Source organism: Mus musculus, chromosome 11 (assembly GCF_000001635.26).
Source record: "Mus musculus strain C57BL/6J chromosome 11, GRCm38.p6 C57BL/6J".
Classification (NCBI taxonomy): domain Eukaryota; kingdom Metazoa; phylum Chordata; class Mammalia; order Rodentia; family Muridae; genus Mus; species Mus musculus.
In genome coordinates, this window is record NC_000077.6 from 69,486,329 (window position 1) to 69,504,392 (window position 18,064).

Here is an 18,064-nt window from a genome sequence, read left to right on the forward strand (position 1 = left end):
AAATGAACATAATTTAAAAGTTTTAAATTGGGCTGGAGAGATGGCTCAGTGGTTCAAAGCACTGACTGATCTTCCAGAGGTCTTGAGTTCAATTCCCAGCAACCACATGGTGGCTCACAAGCATCTGTAATGGGATCCGATGCCCTCTTCTGGTGTGTCTGAAGAGAGCAATGGTGTACTCATATACATAAAATAAATAAATCTTTAAAAAAAATAAAAGTTTTAACTCAATTTGAGCAGGTGCTATATGGCTTAGTGGTATAGAGCTAGCATCCACAAGCCCTGGGTTCAGTCCTCAGAAGTGAAATAAAGTGGGGCCAAGGAAGATGCACATTGGATAAAGGTGCTCTCTGTGCAAGACTGAGGACCAGGGTTCCGATCCACAGAATCCAAGAACAAGCTGGTCATGTCTGGCATCTGTCTTTAGTCCCAGCCCTTAGGAGGCAGGGACAGAAGATCCTTATGGTAGGGTAGGCGAGCTAACTGGATTAGCTGGAATTGGGAAGCTCTGGGTTCAGATCGTGCCTCATTAAATAAGAAGTGACCAAAAAGGACATCCTTGGGGCAAATAGAAAGATCCAGGAGAATATACAGTCAAGAGGGGGCACAGCTGGGCGGGGCGGGCCTCACCTCTCTCTGAGGGCTGGATTCCGCAGGTCTGAGATGAGGGGCATGGTCCTCTTGAACTGCTCTATTTTGGAGCGAGTCGTTTCAATGATTTCCCAGTTTCGGTCCTGAGTGTGAATGGGAGACATCAGAACACCCGAGCTGCCGCAGCACACCCACTCCCTGAGCTGCGGCAGGGCCATGCCCCCACCCTCCATCCTGTCCTGTCCCACTTACCTTGTACTCTTTGGCTAGTCTCGTGAGGCGGCGGAACAGCCCATGAGCCATGGACTCCATGGCTTCCGTCTGCAGGGTCTGGAAGCAGCCCATCTTCCACTGGTTCCAGCTCTCCTCCCAGTCCCGGGTGATCTCCCACACTTGCTGGAGGGCATCGAGCTCCTGTGGGTGGGATGCGGGGGGGGGGGGGGGGGGGAAGGGTGGGGAAGGAAATGGACAGCCTCAGGCATGGCAGCCCCTGCCCTCCTTCTCCTCACAGCTCACCAGTTCCCTTGCTTGTCCATCTAGCGATGGGTTCACGGTTTCCCTTCTGCTCTCTTGCCTCTAGGGCCCATCAAAAGCTAAGCCTGCAAGATGTTCCTCAACATTGAGTCTTAGGGAAATGCAAATTAAAACCTCAGTGTGATACCACTTCTCACCCACTATGGCTAGAACCAAAAAAAAAAAAAACTGTAAGAGAAAATATGCTTTGGCAAAGTTACCAAGGAAAAAAATAGGACTCCTCGTGTTTGCTGGTGGGAATGTAGCATGGCATGGCTGCTGTGGGAAATGGCTTGGCTGTGCCTCAAAACCTCAGAGAGTTGCCATATGATCTGACAGTTTTATTGCTAGGCTCACACCCACGACCATTAGGAACCTGTGTCCAAACAAGCACACACATTCACAGAAACACTGTTCCCTACAGTGCAAGGGCAGAAACAACCCACATCCCGTCCCCTGGTTTGTGGACAACCGATGGAATATTAGGGAGCTGAGAAAAGGAGCGGAGTGCCGAAACATGCTACGGCATTCATGGGTTGTGAGAACACCATGCGAGCTGGGCGGTGGTGGCGCACGCCTTTAATCCGGGGCTCCAGCTCTCACGAGGCAGAGGCAGGCGGGTCTCTGTGAATTTGAGGCCAGCCTGGTGTACAGAACGAGTTCCAGGACAGTCAGGGCTACACAAAGAGAAACCTGTCTCGAAAAACAAAACAAAACAAAACAAACAAAAAACCCACTATGGGAGCGAAAGAAATCAGAGACAAAAAGCCACGTGTCACTTGGTTCTATGGTAGGGAAACAACCAGGGCAGGCAAATCACACATGGACAATAGGTTAGCAATTGTTAGGGGGAAGGGGACAGAGGGTGTCTGCCCATAGAAAAGTGATCCTCTTGTTTTGTTTGGTTTTAAATCACTTTTTTAAAAAAAAGATTTATTTATTATTATAATTAAGTACACTGTAGCTGTCTTCAGACACACCAGAAGAGAGCATCAGATCTCATTACGGATGGTTGTGAGCCACCATGTGGTTGCTGGGATTTGGACTCAGGACCTTCGGAAGAGCAGTCAGTGCTCTTAACCACTGAGCCATCTCTCCAGCCCCTTAAATCACTTTTTAAGAATATCTTTTTTTTTTTTTAAGATTTTTTTTTTCTGTTATGTGTTTTGCCTGCATGTATGTCTAGGCACCATGTACATGTAGTGCTAGAGTCTAGAAGAGGGTGTCGGATCCCCTGGAGTTACAGACTAAGTGAGCCTCCATATGGGTGCTGGGAATTGAACCCAAACCTTCTGGAAGAGCAGTTGCGGCGGTGTGAATAAGAATGACCCTTGTGGGCTCATGTAGTCCGGAGACTTAGTCATCGGGGATACTACTACTTAAGGAGGATTAGGAGGAGCTGGCAGGGACTGGGATGCTGCTGTGATGGGCCTGACCATGCTTTTGTTTGGAGGACTGTGGAAGACTTTGGGACTTTAGACAGAAAAGCAGTTAGATGCTTCAAGTGGGGCTTGGTGGGCCATCCTAACCGGAGTATGGAAGATAGGTGCTGAGGGTGATGTGGAATGTGGGGGCCCAGAATCAAGGGGTTTCAGAGAAGAATATTAGTAAGAGGCCTATAACTCAGTCTTGTGATATTTTGGCAAAGAATACGTCTGCTCTCTGGCCTTCTCTGGGGGAAAAAAAATCTGCCCAAAGATAAACTGAAGAGTTTTGGATTAATCCGGTGCTGACAGAGATGTCAAGAGAGCCTAGAACTGGGTGCTGTTTCTAGCGGCCACTCCTGTGCAGATCTATAATGAAAAGGAGCAAACTAAGCAAGAACAAAATACAAATGTACAGTTTAAGGAGAAACAGAATGCCAGGAAGTGCAAGAACGGTGACCTCAAGGCAAGACCCCGCCCAGCTAACCTCCAACCTGTGATAAGGAGTTACAGAGAGGCTTAAGCTCAGAAGGGAACATCATCAATAACAGAGAGCTGTGCAGATGTAAATAATAAGGGAGCCAGCCGCTGCCTCTAGCAAGCAGCAGAACTCGGCAGCTTTGGCCACATGGTTCTGGCTTTAGTATCAAGGATACAAGAAAGGGGTTGTGAATCTCCTTCTGGGGCTAAAGAAAGCCACCGAGGCCAGGCACGTGTCAGGGCGTCCCTGTATGGAGGCCCAGAGGAGGCACTGTGTGAAGCTGTGAAGGTGAAGCCTGGATTGTCTTGGAGACCCCAGGATACAGGAGATGCCGGAGCCATAGGAAAGCCGCTAACAGGGAGGGAAGCAGTCCAGGAGAGAGAAGTGAGCTGCAGCCAACAAAGCTGAAAGGAGTTGGAGATCTGAAGAGCGCTTTGACATCAGACATGGAGATGCCGAGATGGAGGTGGCCCTGCTGGCTTTCTGGCATGGTGTCCTTTGGTCCCTTATTTCCTCACCATGCTCCCTTCCCTCCACTTTGAAATGGAAATGGATATTCTATGCCACTGTATGTTGGAAGTATGTGATCAACTTTTTAAAAAAAAAAAGATCTATTTATTTATTTATTTTATATATGTGAGTACACCGTAGCTGTCTTCAGACACACCAGAAGAGGGCATCCGATCCCATTACAGATGGTTGTGAGCCACCATGTGGCTGCTGGGAATTGAACTCAGGACCTCTGGTAGAGCAGTCAGTGCTCTTAATTGCTAAGCCATCTCTCCAGCACCCTGTGATCCACTTTTTTTGTTTTTTTGTTTTTCGAGACAGGGTTTCTCTGTGTAGCCCTGGCTGTCCTGGAACTCACTCTGTAGACCAGGCTGGCCTCGAACTCAGAAATCTGCCTGTCTCTGCCTCCCGAGTGCTGGGATTAAAGGTGTGTGCCACCATGCCGGGCGTGATCCACTTTTTGACTGTGATTTTGCTGGGAGTTACAGTTTAGAGATTGCCATGAGTCTCAAAAGAGGCTTTAAACTTTGGAATTTTGAAACAGTGTTGAGGCTGTTACAATGTGAAATTCTGAAGTTGGACTGAATGCATTTTTTTGTATTATGCTCTATCTACAGGCCTAATTGGGGGGGGGGGGCGTCAGGGAGTGGAATGTGGGGGTTAAAGCAAGCATGGTTCCCATGGGCTCATATGCTTAGTCATCAGGAAGTGACACTACTTGGGAAGGATGAGGAGGCGTGGCCTGGCTGGAGGAAGTGTGGGCTTTGAGGTTTCACAAGCCTCAGTGGGCCCAGGGGCTCTCTCTCAAGTTCTGATGGTTGTGGGTCTGGATGTAGGAATCTCAGCTACTTCTCCAGGGCCATGTTTGTCTGCATGCTGCCATGCTCCCTATAGTCTCTGAAACTGTAACCAGCCCTCAATTAAATGCTTTATTTTATAAGAGTTGTCCTGGTCATGATGTCTCTTCACAGCAACAGAATACTAAGACAGCAGCCAGCACTCTTTACACTCCATGTGGGGTGTGTGTGTGTGTGTGTGTGTGTGTGTGTGTGTGTGTGTGTGTGCAGGTGCATGTGTGTCACTGTGCACATGTGGAAGTCAGATCACAGCCTTATGAAGTCCATTTTTGCCCTCTACCTCTACAGCTAGGCTTGGACAGCAAGCAACACCTGAGCCATCTCAGCTACTCTGTGACCTCAGCTACCCCGTGGTCTCAGCTACCCAGTGATCTCAGCTACCCCATGGAAATGTTTTGAAATGAGAGTCAGAGGTGACAGCTGCACAGCACTATGAATAACCTCGGTGCCACTAAACTGTGGGAAATACTTGGGCTAGTGTGTGAATTTTATCTCAGTTTAAAAAAAAACAAACAAAAACATGGGGCAGTGGTGGCCTGTGACTTTACTTCCAGCACTTGGGAAGTAGAGGCAGGTGGATTTCTGTGAGTTTAAAGCCAGCCTGGTCCACAAAGCAAGCTCCAGGACAGCCCAGACTACATAGAGAAACCCTGTCTCAAAAACAAAAACAAAACAAACAAAACTCACAAAGCTGCTAACTAACGTATCAGCCTGGTCCTAGCCATTCCCGGGCCCTGAGAAGTGTCCTATCCCTGTTATTTATCCCTGGTTTCTACGGGGCCCCACTCAGCCCAGCACCTTCTCCAGGATCTGGAGGTCCTTGGAGACCGGCTGCTCGATCTTGAAGATGCCCAGATTGGAGCGGAGGTTGTTCTCCTCGTCCCGCATGGCCATCAGCATGGCGCGCATCTGTGCGATCTGATCCAGTGCAGCCGTGTGGCCCACGGTGCTGGTAAACGGCCCTGCAGGAAGCCAAGGTGTGGCTCAGACACACCACCACCCCCCCCCCACCCCCCACCCCCCCCTGCTCAGGTCCACGGCCTCTTGAAAGGCCAGCCTGTGGCTCCCTCAACTAAGTGGGCAAATTCCACTGTTGCCCTCACAGGAGAGAGGAAAGGGAAGGAGGGAGTGTGTGGGGTTGTCTTAGGGAAGGTCACCAAATCTGGACTGCAAAGGTGGAGGGCAGGAAGTCAAAGTAAGAACACTTCCGGCCCAGCCCTCCCAACCAGAAACCCACAGCTCTGGTGAGCTCATCCCACATTGCCCAGTAGCTTTTTCCCTTCGCTGGGCTGCCCACCGGGACTTCTGGTGTGCCGGGCCATGTCCCCGTCTGTTTTCACCTTCCCCAAGACATTTTAAAGGCTGAGTGCCCAAAGCCAAGACTAAAGGAGGGAGAGCGGTGGAGTAAGGCAAACCTTTGAACTCAAAGTCTTCTAGAAGGTTGTGTGCCTTCTTCTTGAAGTCATCGGCGGCATGGATAAGGCCTGTCTTGAACTTCTCCTTGTGTTTCTTCAGCATCTGCTCGCTATCCAGCAGGATTTGTTGGAAGGTGAGCCACTCCCCATTGAGGCTCTCCAGCATCTCCAGGACCTGGGAGGAACAGAAGGGAGGATGACCCACATGGAGCAGGCCTCTCCCCACTGAGACTAGGCTTCCAGGGCGTCACATATGCTGGGCAACACTTGGCCCCCACCCCCACCCCACTCTCCATTCACTGGGCCCGACTCTTCATAAATAGGCTCTGTGTGCGTGATCGATCCCCTAGAAACTAATCTCAAGTTGCTGGGGCCTAAAAGAAGGTCATCAACGGATGGGGAGCAGCATCATTTGAGTTAGACTGGGTCCTCTGGAGTTCTGCACCTCTCTCACTTCTCTGGACAAGGTCCTCCACCGGCTGTCACCACTGCTTTATGCTTGAGACTGGGGTGGACCAAACACCTCGGGAACTTACAGTGTCCGGAACTGGCACCTCATACTTCTCCAAAATGGTAAACTGCTCGTGAATGGGGGGGATCTGAGTCTCCAGGTTGGGTAGGTCATGCTGCAGGGTGTCCATGAGCTGCAGGCTGACCCCTAGCTCCTCCAGCGTCTGGGGAGGGTGGCTGATTCTAAAAGTCAGGAAAGAAAGGATTAGGTAAAAAGCACATCCCCAGACACGTGCATGCACACACATGCGTGCACACACACGCACAGGCAAATGCACAGGTGCATACACACACATACCTGTACATACACACATGCACACACACAGAGGCACATGCACACATGCACACACACACGCACACATACAGGCACACACACAGGCACACACACCTGCATGCACATGCGCACACACCTGCACACACAAATCACACACACTCACACATGCCCCCATGCCCGTGTGTCCCAGGCAATCCTTACTTTTCAGCATTGTCCTTGAGGTAGGAGTGCAGGTCCGCAAGGCGCCCAGCTGCCATCTCCTTGAGCAGGGTTGTGAACTTGTTCTGCCACTCGTTGCAGTGCTGCACCAGCGAGAACTTGAGGTGAGAGCAGTCCAGCATCACGAACTGGATGTTGAGGACCGTCTCTTCCTTCTGCACATTGTTCGCCACCTCCGTGTAGCTGTGAGGCCACACATCTGTTAGGCGGGCTTTACTCCCCCACGGGTGACCCCAACACCACGGCTCCACTCTTTTCCTTCCACTCAAACCTGCAGTCCTAGCTGGTTCTGTTGCCAGGTATCACCCACACCAAGCGGTGTCCACCTCCCAAGGGCTGGGCAGGACAAAACTGCAGCCTCAGCCTGAGCACCCCGTCCCCCTCCCTAGAGTTGCCTTGGTCCAGGCTGGTCTTGCACCACAGCTTCCCACTCAGTTGCTCAGTTGCCTCAGGAGCTTCATTTAGGAGATAAGAGCTTTTGCATTTTACCAGGCTGGACTCAAACTCCTGAACACAAGTGGTCCTCCTGCCTCAGCCCCCTGTGTAGCTGGAACTACAGATGGGCTTACCTCGAATGTTTTTAGGGTTTTTTTTTTTTTGGTTTTGTTTTTTTTTTCCCCTGGGACTCTTTGACCATCTACATCCATAACATGGTGGTGGCCTTAGGATGTCTCGGGGACCATGCTGTTGCATGGAGGTCCCTCCGTCTGCCTCCTTGACTGGTCTGTTCACTGGTGGGCTCCCACCTGCACCTCGCTCGGCCTCTGCTGTTTTCCCCTGTGCCCACCATGTCCCCATCTCCGCCTGATGAAGCACTAATTCACAGCTCGGCAGGAGCCTCCTTCATGAATCCTTTTCCTACTGCCTCTGCCAGAAACCCTCTTTCTTTCTGCTTTACTGTGGATTTCAAAATCCCCCAAAGGTCTGTGTGGTGAGCAACCTGCAGCCTGGTGCTCAGAGCTCACAGAGGGCTCTCATATACATACATCTAACACGCTGGGAAAGGGGAGACCAAATAAGAAGGAGTAGAAAGTCTTCCCACACTGGGGTTATGCCCCCCCCAATTCCTGTCCTTGTCCCCTACCCCCATGCCCCACCCCCATCTGTCTCTCCTTTATTCTAAGCCATAAGGTTTATGCCTTTGCATCTACTATAGAGTGCATCTACAAGCCCAAAGCATGGCCCCATTGGTCATGGGCTAAAATCTCCCTGACTGTGAACCAAAACAAACCTCCTTTTTGATTCTTTATGGTAATGGACACTGACTGGCATGCCCCTGCCCCTGCCCCTGCCCCCCACCCCCCAGCCTGTGTGCCTCATCATTTGCAATGGGGCCATGGCCGGTACAGTCACAGCAAGAGCCTTCCATACCCTCAGAGCTCACGGAGGGCTCTCCTGTACATCTAACAGTCTCGCATCCTACGACAGGCTGCAGAATAACCATTTTACAGGAAACTGAAGCCTGGGAGCCGTAAAACCCCTGCCTGAGACCACACAGCCAGTCAGTGTTAGAACTGGGTCCAAGCCTTCCCAGCATGCTTCGGCTCCCACTCTATCAACCATGCACTTGTCTTCCTTGCAACACTAAATGGCCATGGCCTAGGGACCACGAGAAGATGCAGTGAAGGTCAGAACTTAGGAATCCTCTTCTGTTTAGGTCCAGCCTTAGAGCTCTTAGAGTGAAAGTGCTTCCCCTCCCCCTCCCCCTCTCTCCCTCTTCTTCCCAGGTTTTCCACCATTCCCATCTCTAGCATTTTGTCCTTCCCCACCAACCCTTCCAATGTTCCTCTAAACAACTGCCTTCCCTAAACTTTGTCCAGCTCTTTCTGGACCTCTCCGGCATTCTTTTCCTGTTGCCCAGGGTGCACAGTGTCCGTGCCTGCTGCTCACCCAGGCCCCAGTCCCTGGTCCCCAGTCTCCTCCAGTGAGCCCTGTACTTAGATACTCACCGGGCAATGTCAGCATCAAAAGAGGAGACAGGGGGGTTGAGGCGCTGGTAGCGGCGAATGAAGGAGTCCTTGTTGATCTCCCAGATCTCCCGGTACATGTCCCAGGTCTTGAGGTAATTCTGCAGCAGGCTCGCATTGTTAGTCATGCCACTGCTGATCTGGGCCTGGATCTTCCTGATGTCCTCGTCTCGCTCTACGAAGGGCCAAGAAAGACGCTTCTGGTTGACACCCACCCACCCCAGCCCACTTTGCAGCCTGGCCCCTGGGCACTGCCTGGGACTTTCCACTTCACCTGTTTCCACAAATACATGTGCTCAAACATGAGCACTGGGAAACTTGTGGGGTGGTGGGGCTGGAGAGATGGCTCAGGGGATAAGAGGACCTGTGCGGTTGTTTAGAGGATTGTTGCAAGGGTTGGTGGGGAAGGACAAAATGCTAGAGATGGGAATGGTGGAAAACCTGGGAAGAAGGGGGAGGAGGGGGGAGGGGGAGGGAAAGCTCTTTCTTTTTTTTTTTTTAAGATTTATTTATTTTATGTATGTGAGTACGCTGTCGCTCTCTTCAGACACACCAGAAGAGGGCATCTGATCCCATTGCAGATGGTTGTGAGCCACCATGTGGTTGCTGGGAATTGAACTCAGAACCTCTGGAAGAGCAGCCAGTGCTCTTAACCACTGAGCCATCTCTCCAGCCCCAGAAGAAGATTCCTAAGTTCTGACCTTCACTGCATCTGTTCCCAGCACCCACAAAGAGGCTCAGAACTGTCTGTAACTTTCATTCCAAGGGATCCAAGACCATTTTTCTGGCCTTGATAAGCACCAGGCATACCCACAGTGCACAGACACACATTTAGGCAAAAACCATCCATACACATAAAATAATAATACATGAATTTAAAAAAAATAGCTGGGCTATGGTAGTGCACATCTTTAATGTCCGTACTTTGGAGGCAGAGGCAGGCAGATCTCTGTGAGTTCAAGGCCAGCCTGGTTTACAGAGTGAGTTCCAGGACAACCAGGGCTACACAAAGAAACCCTGTTTGGGGAGGAGGGAAAAGAAGGATGGAAGGAAGGAAGGAAGGATGGAAGGAAGGAGAGAAGAAAGAAAGGAAGAGAGAGAACCGTAAGGAGGCAGCAATGCAAGTGTGACCAGTGTCCCTTGCACAGGATCAGAGGTCTGCCCCGTGGGAATCAAGACCTCTTTTAAGTCCAGCGCAAGTCTCGAACTTATCCTTGTTCACCTCCCATCCCGGTGTTCACCACCCACGCACAGGCATCAGTCATGTTACCTCGAGTCTCCTCCCTGTCCCTGCTCCTTCTTCAGTGGCCCCTTGGCTGGGATTCCCACCAGCCATAGAGACGACCAAACCCAGTGTGAAGGGGTTCGGTCTCTCCCCGTAGCCTGCCCACTGTGTGCCCCCCCCCAAAGCCCACGCACCCACAAGTACATAAATGGGCTCTCGATTCATCTTGCGTTTGGTGAGGATGTCGGGGAGGTGGCGGAAGACAGAGATGGTGGCAAAGAGGTGGCTGCCTATGTCATTGACCACACTCGCCAGAGTCTGCAGAGTCGGGGAGAATTCCACCTGCAGGAGAGAGCAGAGGAGCTCAGCACAGCTGGCTGGAGACACAAGCCTCGAGGCCTCTAAGGCTCAACACCCCAGACCTGGGCCTGCAGGCTGAGTAGGAGGAGTCAGCCTTTAAAAGTACAGAGAAGAGGGGCTAGCAAGATGGCTAAGAGCACTGGCTGCTCTTCCAGAGGATCTGGGTTCAATTCCTAGTACCCACGTGGTGGCTCACAACCATCTGTAACTCCAATTCTAAGGGATTCACTCCCTTCTCTGGCCTCTACACACATCACGCACACAGACAGACACGCAAGCAAAACACCCACATACATGACATACATGACAGACAGACACGCAAGCAAAACACCCACATACATGACATACATGACAGACAGACACGCAAGCAAAACACCCACATACATGACATACATGACAGACAGACACGCAAGCAAAACACCCACATACATGACATACATGACAGACAGACACGCAAGCAAAACACCCACACCCATACATATTTTAAAAAGGAACTCAGCAGTTAAGAGCACTGACTGTTCTTCCAGAGGTCCTGAGTTCAATTCCCAGCAACCTGATGCCCACTTCTGGTGGGTCTAACATGTACTCACATACATAAGAAAAGTAAGTAACTTTAAAAGAAAGAGCCATGCCGGGCGTGGTGGCGCACGCCTTTAATCCCAGCACTCGGGAGGCAGAGGCAGGCAGATTTCTGAGTTCGAGGCCAGCCTGGTCTACAAAGTGAGTTCCAGGACAGCCAGGGCTACACAGAGAAACCCTGTCTTGAAAAAAACAAAAAAACAAAACAAAACAAAAAGAGAGCCCCTCAATTGGTTATCTAATACCAAGGGGTCTGCCCTAACACTAAACAGACTATTTATAATATGTAAATATACATATATATTGTATTATATATATATAACCTGCTGAGTTTGTTTATATATGTATTATATATACACATACACACACACATATAATAGTTAAAGGGGTCATGAATTTGAGAGAGAGCAAACTGGGAACATGGAAGGCACTGAGAAGAATAAAGTGGAGAAATATTGTGATTATATTTTAATTTTTAAAAATTAATTTTAAAAAATTAGAAGAAACTGAGGACTGGGGTTATGAGAGTTTTTGAGGTGTCAGAGGCTGGGCAGCCTTACCTGTGACCCACCTCCCCGCACATCATTCTGTAAAATGACAAGGACCCTGAAGAGCGGGTTTGGAGTGGTCTTTCCATCCCCGTTGATGGCCTTGGAAAGCTCCAGCAGTGACCACTTCACGTTCAGGCGCAGGGCGTCCTCCATCATGTGATCCAGCCGTATGGTGTAGAGCAACCACTGCTGCTGAATCTGGGGGCAGAGGAAGAGAGGAAGAGGCTCCTCTGGAGAGACCAGCACAGGGCCTGGGAAATGAGCATGGGCCAATGGGAACAAGAGAAAGACAGCTACAGAAATGCAGGACCAGGTTGGGTGGGGCCGCCCAGTGGTTAGAGCACTAGCTGTTCTTGCAGAGGAACCAGGTTCGGTTCCCAGCACCCACAAGGCAGCTTCTAACCATCTTTCACTCCAGTTCCAGGGGGCCTGATGCTTTCCTCCAGCCTCTGAGTGCAACAGGCACACACATGGTGTACTTATGTGCAGGTGAAACACCCATAAACATAAAAATAAATAAATCTTTAAGGAAAGAGAGGTAAGATCTTGGATGCTGCCAGAAGGACACTGAAACACTGAAGGTGAGCTGAATGTGGGACCAGCACCGAATATTTGAAAAATGCAATTAGTGAAAGGGCCACAGGAGCATGGAAGGGGGGTGTACACGCGTTTTCCCTGCCATAGAAGCCTGGTCACGGGATGCCTACCTCGGGGCCATCGTTCTTGAACACTTCGTAGGAGTTGGTCATGATGTTCACCACATCTTGGTGCAGCTTCACCAGCTTTTGCTGTGCGGCCATCCGGTGCTCTCTCTGGGCCTCCTCGAACTCCAGGTCCCTGTACACCTGCTTGCCAGTGATGTGCACCAGCAGCAGTTCCGACATCTCCTGGGCCTTCCAGCCGATGGTCAGGGTGGAGGCCTTGAAGTCGTTCACAATCATCTGCACCTGGGGTCACGGGTGGCAAATTCTATGACACATGTCCCCCTTGAACCATGGGGGCACCTTAGATGGACCTGATTCTACTCCCCCACTTAGACTCTGCCAGAGTTTCCAACATTAAAAAAGTTAAAAAAAAAAAAAAATCCCTCCCCTTCATTGATAAAACACTTGCCTAGCATGCACAAGACAAGACAAGACATCGGGATCAATTCCTAACACCAAATGTTAGGGAGGAGGGCGTCCTCCCCCAGCAGTTTTCATTTATTTTGCAATACTTCCTGGGGCCTCCTCCATCACCCAAGACCGGGGCGTTGATTACCCGTGTGTGAGACCTTCAGTGTCTGGTGGCCATGGCCTACCTTGCTGGCATGCATGCGGCACTCGGTGATGAAGAAGGCACTGGCCCCCTTCAGGGCCCAATTCAGCTTCTTCAGTCCAGGGTGGATCTTCTTATCCAGGAACCGGATCCGCTCTTTGAACAGGGCCTGCTCGTCTGGGGACAGCATGGCAATAATCCTGTGAACGAGGGAAGACGGGTGGCTGGGAGAGGAAACTGCGAAGGCGTCTCCTCGTGCCAGGAAACTTGGCAGGCTCCTAGCCTGGAGCTCCCTAAGGAAACTGTGAGAGTACATGTGTTATATACAGTGTGCTGGCCAGGGACTGGTGGGGTGGCCCAGTGGTTAGAGGGACTTGCCGTTAAGTTGGATGACCCTTGTTCAATTCCTGGGGCCCACATAGTGGAAGGAGAGAACCGACTGCCACATGTTGTCCTCTGGGCGCCACTTGCACACCAGGGCTGGAGAGATGGCTCAGCAGTTAAGAGCGTTTGTTTTTGCTAAGGACTCTGGTTCAGTTCCTTGCCCCTACCATGATAGTGATTCACAAACCATCTGTAACTCTGATCTCTTCCGGCCTCCCGGGCACCAGGCACCGAGAGAACACCCACACACACTGAATAAGTAAATACAAATGCTAAGTGTGCTGTCCAATGTTAGTCAAGGAGAGCTTGAAACATGGCGTGTGCCAGTGGGGAATTTTTTAATTCTGCAATTTAAATGGGAATACCTACGTGCAGCTGACGGCTACCACATTGAACACAGCCTTTCTAGACATTCAGACAAAACTACATGTTTCCATCCCCTTGGGCTTCCACTGAGGTGAGAAAGACCTGTATGATTGTCTTCCCAAAATCTGCCTGTTAAAATCTTTAGCTTTGCCAGGCGTGGTGGCGCACGCCTTTAATCCCAGCACTCGGGAGGCAGAGACAGGCAGATTTCTGAGTTCGAGGCCAGCCTGGTCTACAGAGTGAGTTCCAGGACAGCCAAGGCTATACAGAGAAACCCTGTCTCGAAAAACCAAAAAAAAGAAAAAAGAAAAAAAAATCTTTAGCTTCTGCTATGGTATCACGGGTGCTAGGAGCTGGTTCGACCATGAAGGGTGACGCTGTCTTGAATGGGGTTGGTATCTTGAGTAAGAGGCCTTATACAGCTCCTGTCTCACTGGGCTACGGAGGACACTGTGAGAGTGGTCATTTAGAAACCAGGAGGCAGAGAACTTCACCTGACACTGGATCCACCCAGACCTTGATCTTGAACCTCCAGAGCTCTCAGAACTGTGAGCAATGGATTCCGTTACTTCTAAGCCACCCCATGGCTTTAAAGGGATAGAACTGGCTTCGGGGATGTAAGAGCAGGAAATGGGAAGCCTTTTTTTTTTTTTTTTTTTTTTTTTGAGACAGGGTTTCTCTGTATAGCCCTGACTGTCCTGGAACTCACTTTGTAGACCAGGCTGGCCTCAAACTCAGAAATCCACCTGCCTCTGCCTCCCAAGTGCTGGGATTGAAGGCGTGTGCCACCACCGCCTGGTGGGAAGCCATTTTTTCAGGATGGAAAGCCTCAGGAAGAGACTGGGTTGCCCTGCAGCTGCAGTGAACTCAAGGCTGGGATGCGGATGGAGGCCTGCCTACCTGTTATAGTCTCGAGCAACAAGGAGCAGGTTCTCCCGGAGAATGCGCAGGTCCTCGGCGCGTTCAGCCACGTTCATCACGTAGTGCGGTGTCTCAAACAGCAGCCGCTCCCAGTAGTCAATCTCCGCAAAGAGAATCAGGAGTGTCCTGAGGAGAAAGCAGAGTGGCTCAGGGCACTGCCAGCAGCACAGAGAGGATTGGGGGCAAGGCACACAAGGGATGTTTTGACAGACATGAAATAGGCCTTCCAGGTGGCAGAGGGAGACTGGACAGAGTCCTGTTTGCTCCTTCCCAAAACCATGAGCACAGAAGCTTTGGAATTTCTGGGTTTCTGGGGCAAATGCCCACAGGTACAAGTCGAAAACAGTTTAAGTCCAGGAAATTGAAGAGTAGATGACCTGGGTCAGGACCAGAAGGGGACTCCTAAGTTGGCAAGAGCCACAGCCCAAGAGCCTGGGGGGGGGGGGGGGGACGGGACTGCAGGTTCAAGGAGCCCGAACAGAAGGAACTTTGAAAGTGGGATTCAAACAGGAAGACCAGTGGAGAATTCAAGCAACGGCTTCTCTCTGTCCTTCCCTGACTATAGAGCAGGGGTCTCTCTCTGGCGACAGCAACCGGCTGAAGCCTTGTTGGCTGATGAGGACAGCACAATGACAAGTAGGAGATGACCCTGACTGGGGACCCCAGGGCCAGGAAGCAGGGTAGTATACTGAGAGTGCATGGGATGTACACAGCCCTTCACAAGCTCAGGGTTAAGACCCTAGCAGTCTTGCTCACCGAGAGATCCATGCTATCAGCAGACAGCAGTATGTATGTGAGGGCGTGCAGTACACCAGGAAAGGACCCCATTTGGAAGATTCCTTTCTGTGGCCTCTTACCAACCTGGGGGGAAATGTCTAAGAATGAAGACTTTGGGAATACTCAAGTCGTGGGCCCCATGGACAGGCAACAACATTTACTGTTGACAAGCCCTGCCCACTCCTTCCCAAGCTTCCAATCAGCTTCCAGATCCTTTCCTACCAGTTGAATGGGAATACGACGTGGAAGGAGTCTTTACATTCTTTTTCTAACACGCAAGGGCTCTTGTTTGCTTGCTTGAGTGTTTTGAGAGGATCTTAGGCCACCCAGGATGACCCTGAACTCCTGATAGTCCAGCCCCCATCTCCCGAGTGCGAGTGCTGAGATCGCAGACACACAGCACGGCATTCAGCTTTGAGAGCGATGCTGGTGTCCACTCCCACAGCACCCCACTTTGTCTTACGGATTCTCATTTCTCTGAGTGCATTGGTGACAGCTCTGCTGTTTCCCATCATCCCTCAGTGCACATTCTTTGTTCTCTTCTTGTCTCGTGTTTGGTTTGGGCTTCTACCCTTCACAGTCAAAGTTCAAAATGACCGCAGAAACACTCAGAAATCCAGATAAGAACAAGGCAAAGTGGACTGAGACCTCTCAGAAGACAGGAAAAAGGGAGGACTCGGAGGCGTAGGTAGAGAAGAGCACCCACAGAGAAAAAATAGAAAGTGTCCCGTTATCAATTTTACATTGATTGTGTAGTGAAGGGAATGCTGGGTGTGCAGCCCAATTCCCAGCATCCTTGACTCTTCCATCTGCCCTGCCCTGCCCTGCCCTGCCACACCCAGGGACCCTTCCTCAAGTCCAAAGCTGTCTGCCCCCAGCTGCTTCAAGATTATACAAACCACCTGCTCTCTGACTTCACAAAATCCTTCAGGCGACAACACTTATTTCCTCCCCGCTCACTTCCTCCACAGGCTGTCCTTTATTTCATGGTTTTTGTTTGTTGTCTATGCTGGGAATGGAAGCAAGGCTCCACGAATACCCTCTCTCAACTGCGCTGAGCAACATCCTCCAGTCCCAGCCCCGCAGCTCAACCACTTTTTGTGTGTGTGTGTGTGTGTGTGCCAGTCCCCACTCTTGTTCTTTAGTCTAAACATCTCACAAGAATTCCTGCACAAGCCAGGTCTGTTAGTGCCTGCTTTTAATCCCAGCACGCGGGAGGCAAAGGCAGACATATTGAAGCAAGTTTGAGGCAGACCTGATGTACACTCAGGTTCCAGGCCAGGGGGTGGGGTGTAGGTGAAATCTATCATCCTCCAGGCTGAGTCGTGTGACTGCAGCTGAGTGATGCTGATAAAGATCACAGATTAGTCCAAGCAGCTGGCCTGCCTCTTCAGGCTTCATCCTGTGTCCTTCCCAGTTACTCTCTTACTCCTTCCTCCAGATCTCCAGAGCTTGAGTTGTATCACAGAGCGATCCTAACAAAACACACTGTGATATCTGCATGAGAACAGACAAATTGACCCACGGAATAAAACTGAAGACCTGGACATAACTCCAAACACCTACAGACAGCTGATTGGTTTGTTTTTATTTGTATGAGACAGGTTTCTTGGTGTAACCCTGGCTGTCCTAGAACTTACTATGTAGACCAGGCCGGCCTTGAACTCAAAGCTCCACCTGCCTCTGTCTCTCAAGAATTAAAGGAGCATTGCTGCCTCCACATCTGGCTGACAGCTGATTTTTAGTAAGAAAAACAAACAACAACAAACCCACACTGGAGAAAAGAGCATCTTCAACAACGGTGCTAGTCTAGTCAGATGGCTGTAGGTAGAAGAATGAAAACAGATTTGTATCTATACATCCCGCACAAAAGTCAACTCCAAATCTGGTCAACCTAAGATCAGATACCCTGAATCTGACAGAATAGAAAGTACATGATAGGCTTGAACTCAAGAAAGGCTTTTCTGAACAGGACACCAATACCAAAGTCACTAAGATCAACGATTAATAATGGGGACCTCATTTAAAATAAAAACCTTTGAGCCGGGCAGTGGTGGCGCACGCCTTTAATCCCAGCACTAGGGAGGCAGAGGCAGGTGGATTTCTGAGTTCGAGACCAGCCTGGTCTACAGAGTGAGTTCCAGGACAGCCAAGGCTACACAGAGAAACCCTGTCTCGAAAAACAAACAAACCAAAAACCAAAACAAAAAAAAACCCTTCCATATCAGCAATAGACAGCATGGTTTGAGCAAAGCAGCAGTCTACAGAATGGGAAAAAAACTCTGACAATTATATATCTCTTCAATCACTGTGTAAACCCCACTCCTCTCAAAGCTAGTGTTCTCTCCACAGCAGAAAATCGTCAGGTGAGAGCTGCCTCTGCTTCCCGCTACAGACAGACTGTGAACTGGCCTGTCTCGGGGCTGGGCTCCCTTCAGGGTTATGACCTCAGAGTCCCTCCTCTCTGTACTAATGCTCCCTGGGGCTCTGTCCTGCAACCCAGTCCTCCCTCAGACACACCCTCAAGCTCTACCACACCCACTACTCCCTCAACACAGTAGTTCCTTCCTACCATTGGAATATGGCCAAAATTCCACAATCTCAAAAGATAATATAATAAAAACCACCTTCTCCCCTGACTCCTGTGTCCTACAGGTCCTGCACTCTGCCCCGCCCCCTCAGAGCCTGCCTCTTTCAGGAACTGTTCTGGAAGCCCCCTTCACTTCCAGCCCTGCCTCCCCACTCCACCCTTTCCTCTAAGAGTTCCCACAGCTGTGTCCAAAGACACATGGCTTCTTGGCCTTATATTCCCTGACTTCTGCACAGGCTTTTTAAAATGACTGTTTAATTTTATTTTGTGTGTCTGCCTGTTTTACTTACGTG

The 18,064-nt window shown here is 50.4% G+C and overlaps 1 protein-coding gene across 14 annotated transcripts in view; it reads right to left on the reverse strand.

Moving 5' to 3' along the window:
• Positions 1 to 18,064, reverse strand: part of Dnah2 (dynein, axonemal, heavy chain 2) — a 128,302-nt gene that overhangs the window by 65,522 nt on the left and 44,716 nt on the right. For 13 of the 14 annotated variants that reach the window (XR_003949463.1, XM_011249074.3, NM_001081330.1 and 10 more), the window contains 12 exons: positions 14,384 to 14,530; positions 12,777 to 12,933; positions 12,184 to 12,423; positions 11,486 to 11,674; positions 10,181 to 10,328; positions 8,744 to 8,936; positions 6,777 to 6,977; positions 6,328 to 6,484; positions 5,792 to 5,966; positions 5,175 to 5,338; positions 844 to 1,005; positions 631 to 734 (listed from right to left, as the gene is read on the reverse strand). Coding sequence is in view for 13 of the 14 variants with exons in the window: in XM_011249074.3 (XP_011247376.1) it covers positions 631 to 734; positions 844 to 1,005; positions 5,175 to 5,338; positions 5,792 to 5,966; positions 6,328 to 6,484; positions 6,777 to 6,977; positions 8,744 to 8,936; positions 10,181 to 10,328; positions 11,486 to 11,674; positions 12,184 to 12,423; positions 12,777 to 12,933; positions 14,384 to 14,530 (2,037 nt within the window). In the remaining variant the exon portion in view is untranslated. Of the gene's footprint in view, positions 1 to 630; positions 735 to 843; positions 1,006 to 5,174; positions 5,339 to 5,791; positions 5,967 to 6,327; positions 6,485 to 6,776; positions 6,978 to 8,743; positions 8,937 to 10,180; positions 10,329 to 11,485; positions 11,675 to 12,183; positions 12,424 to 12,776; positions 12,934 to 14,383; positions 14,531 to 15,160; positions 17,226 to 18,064 lie in introns of those variants that run through there. The other variant, XM_017314611.2, reaches the window with a different exon arrangement.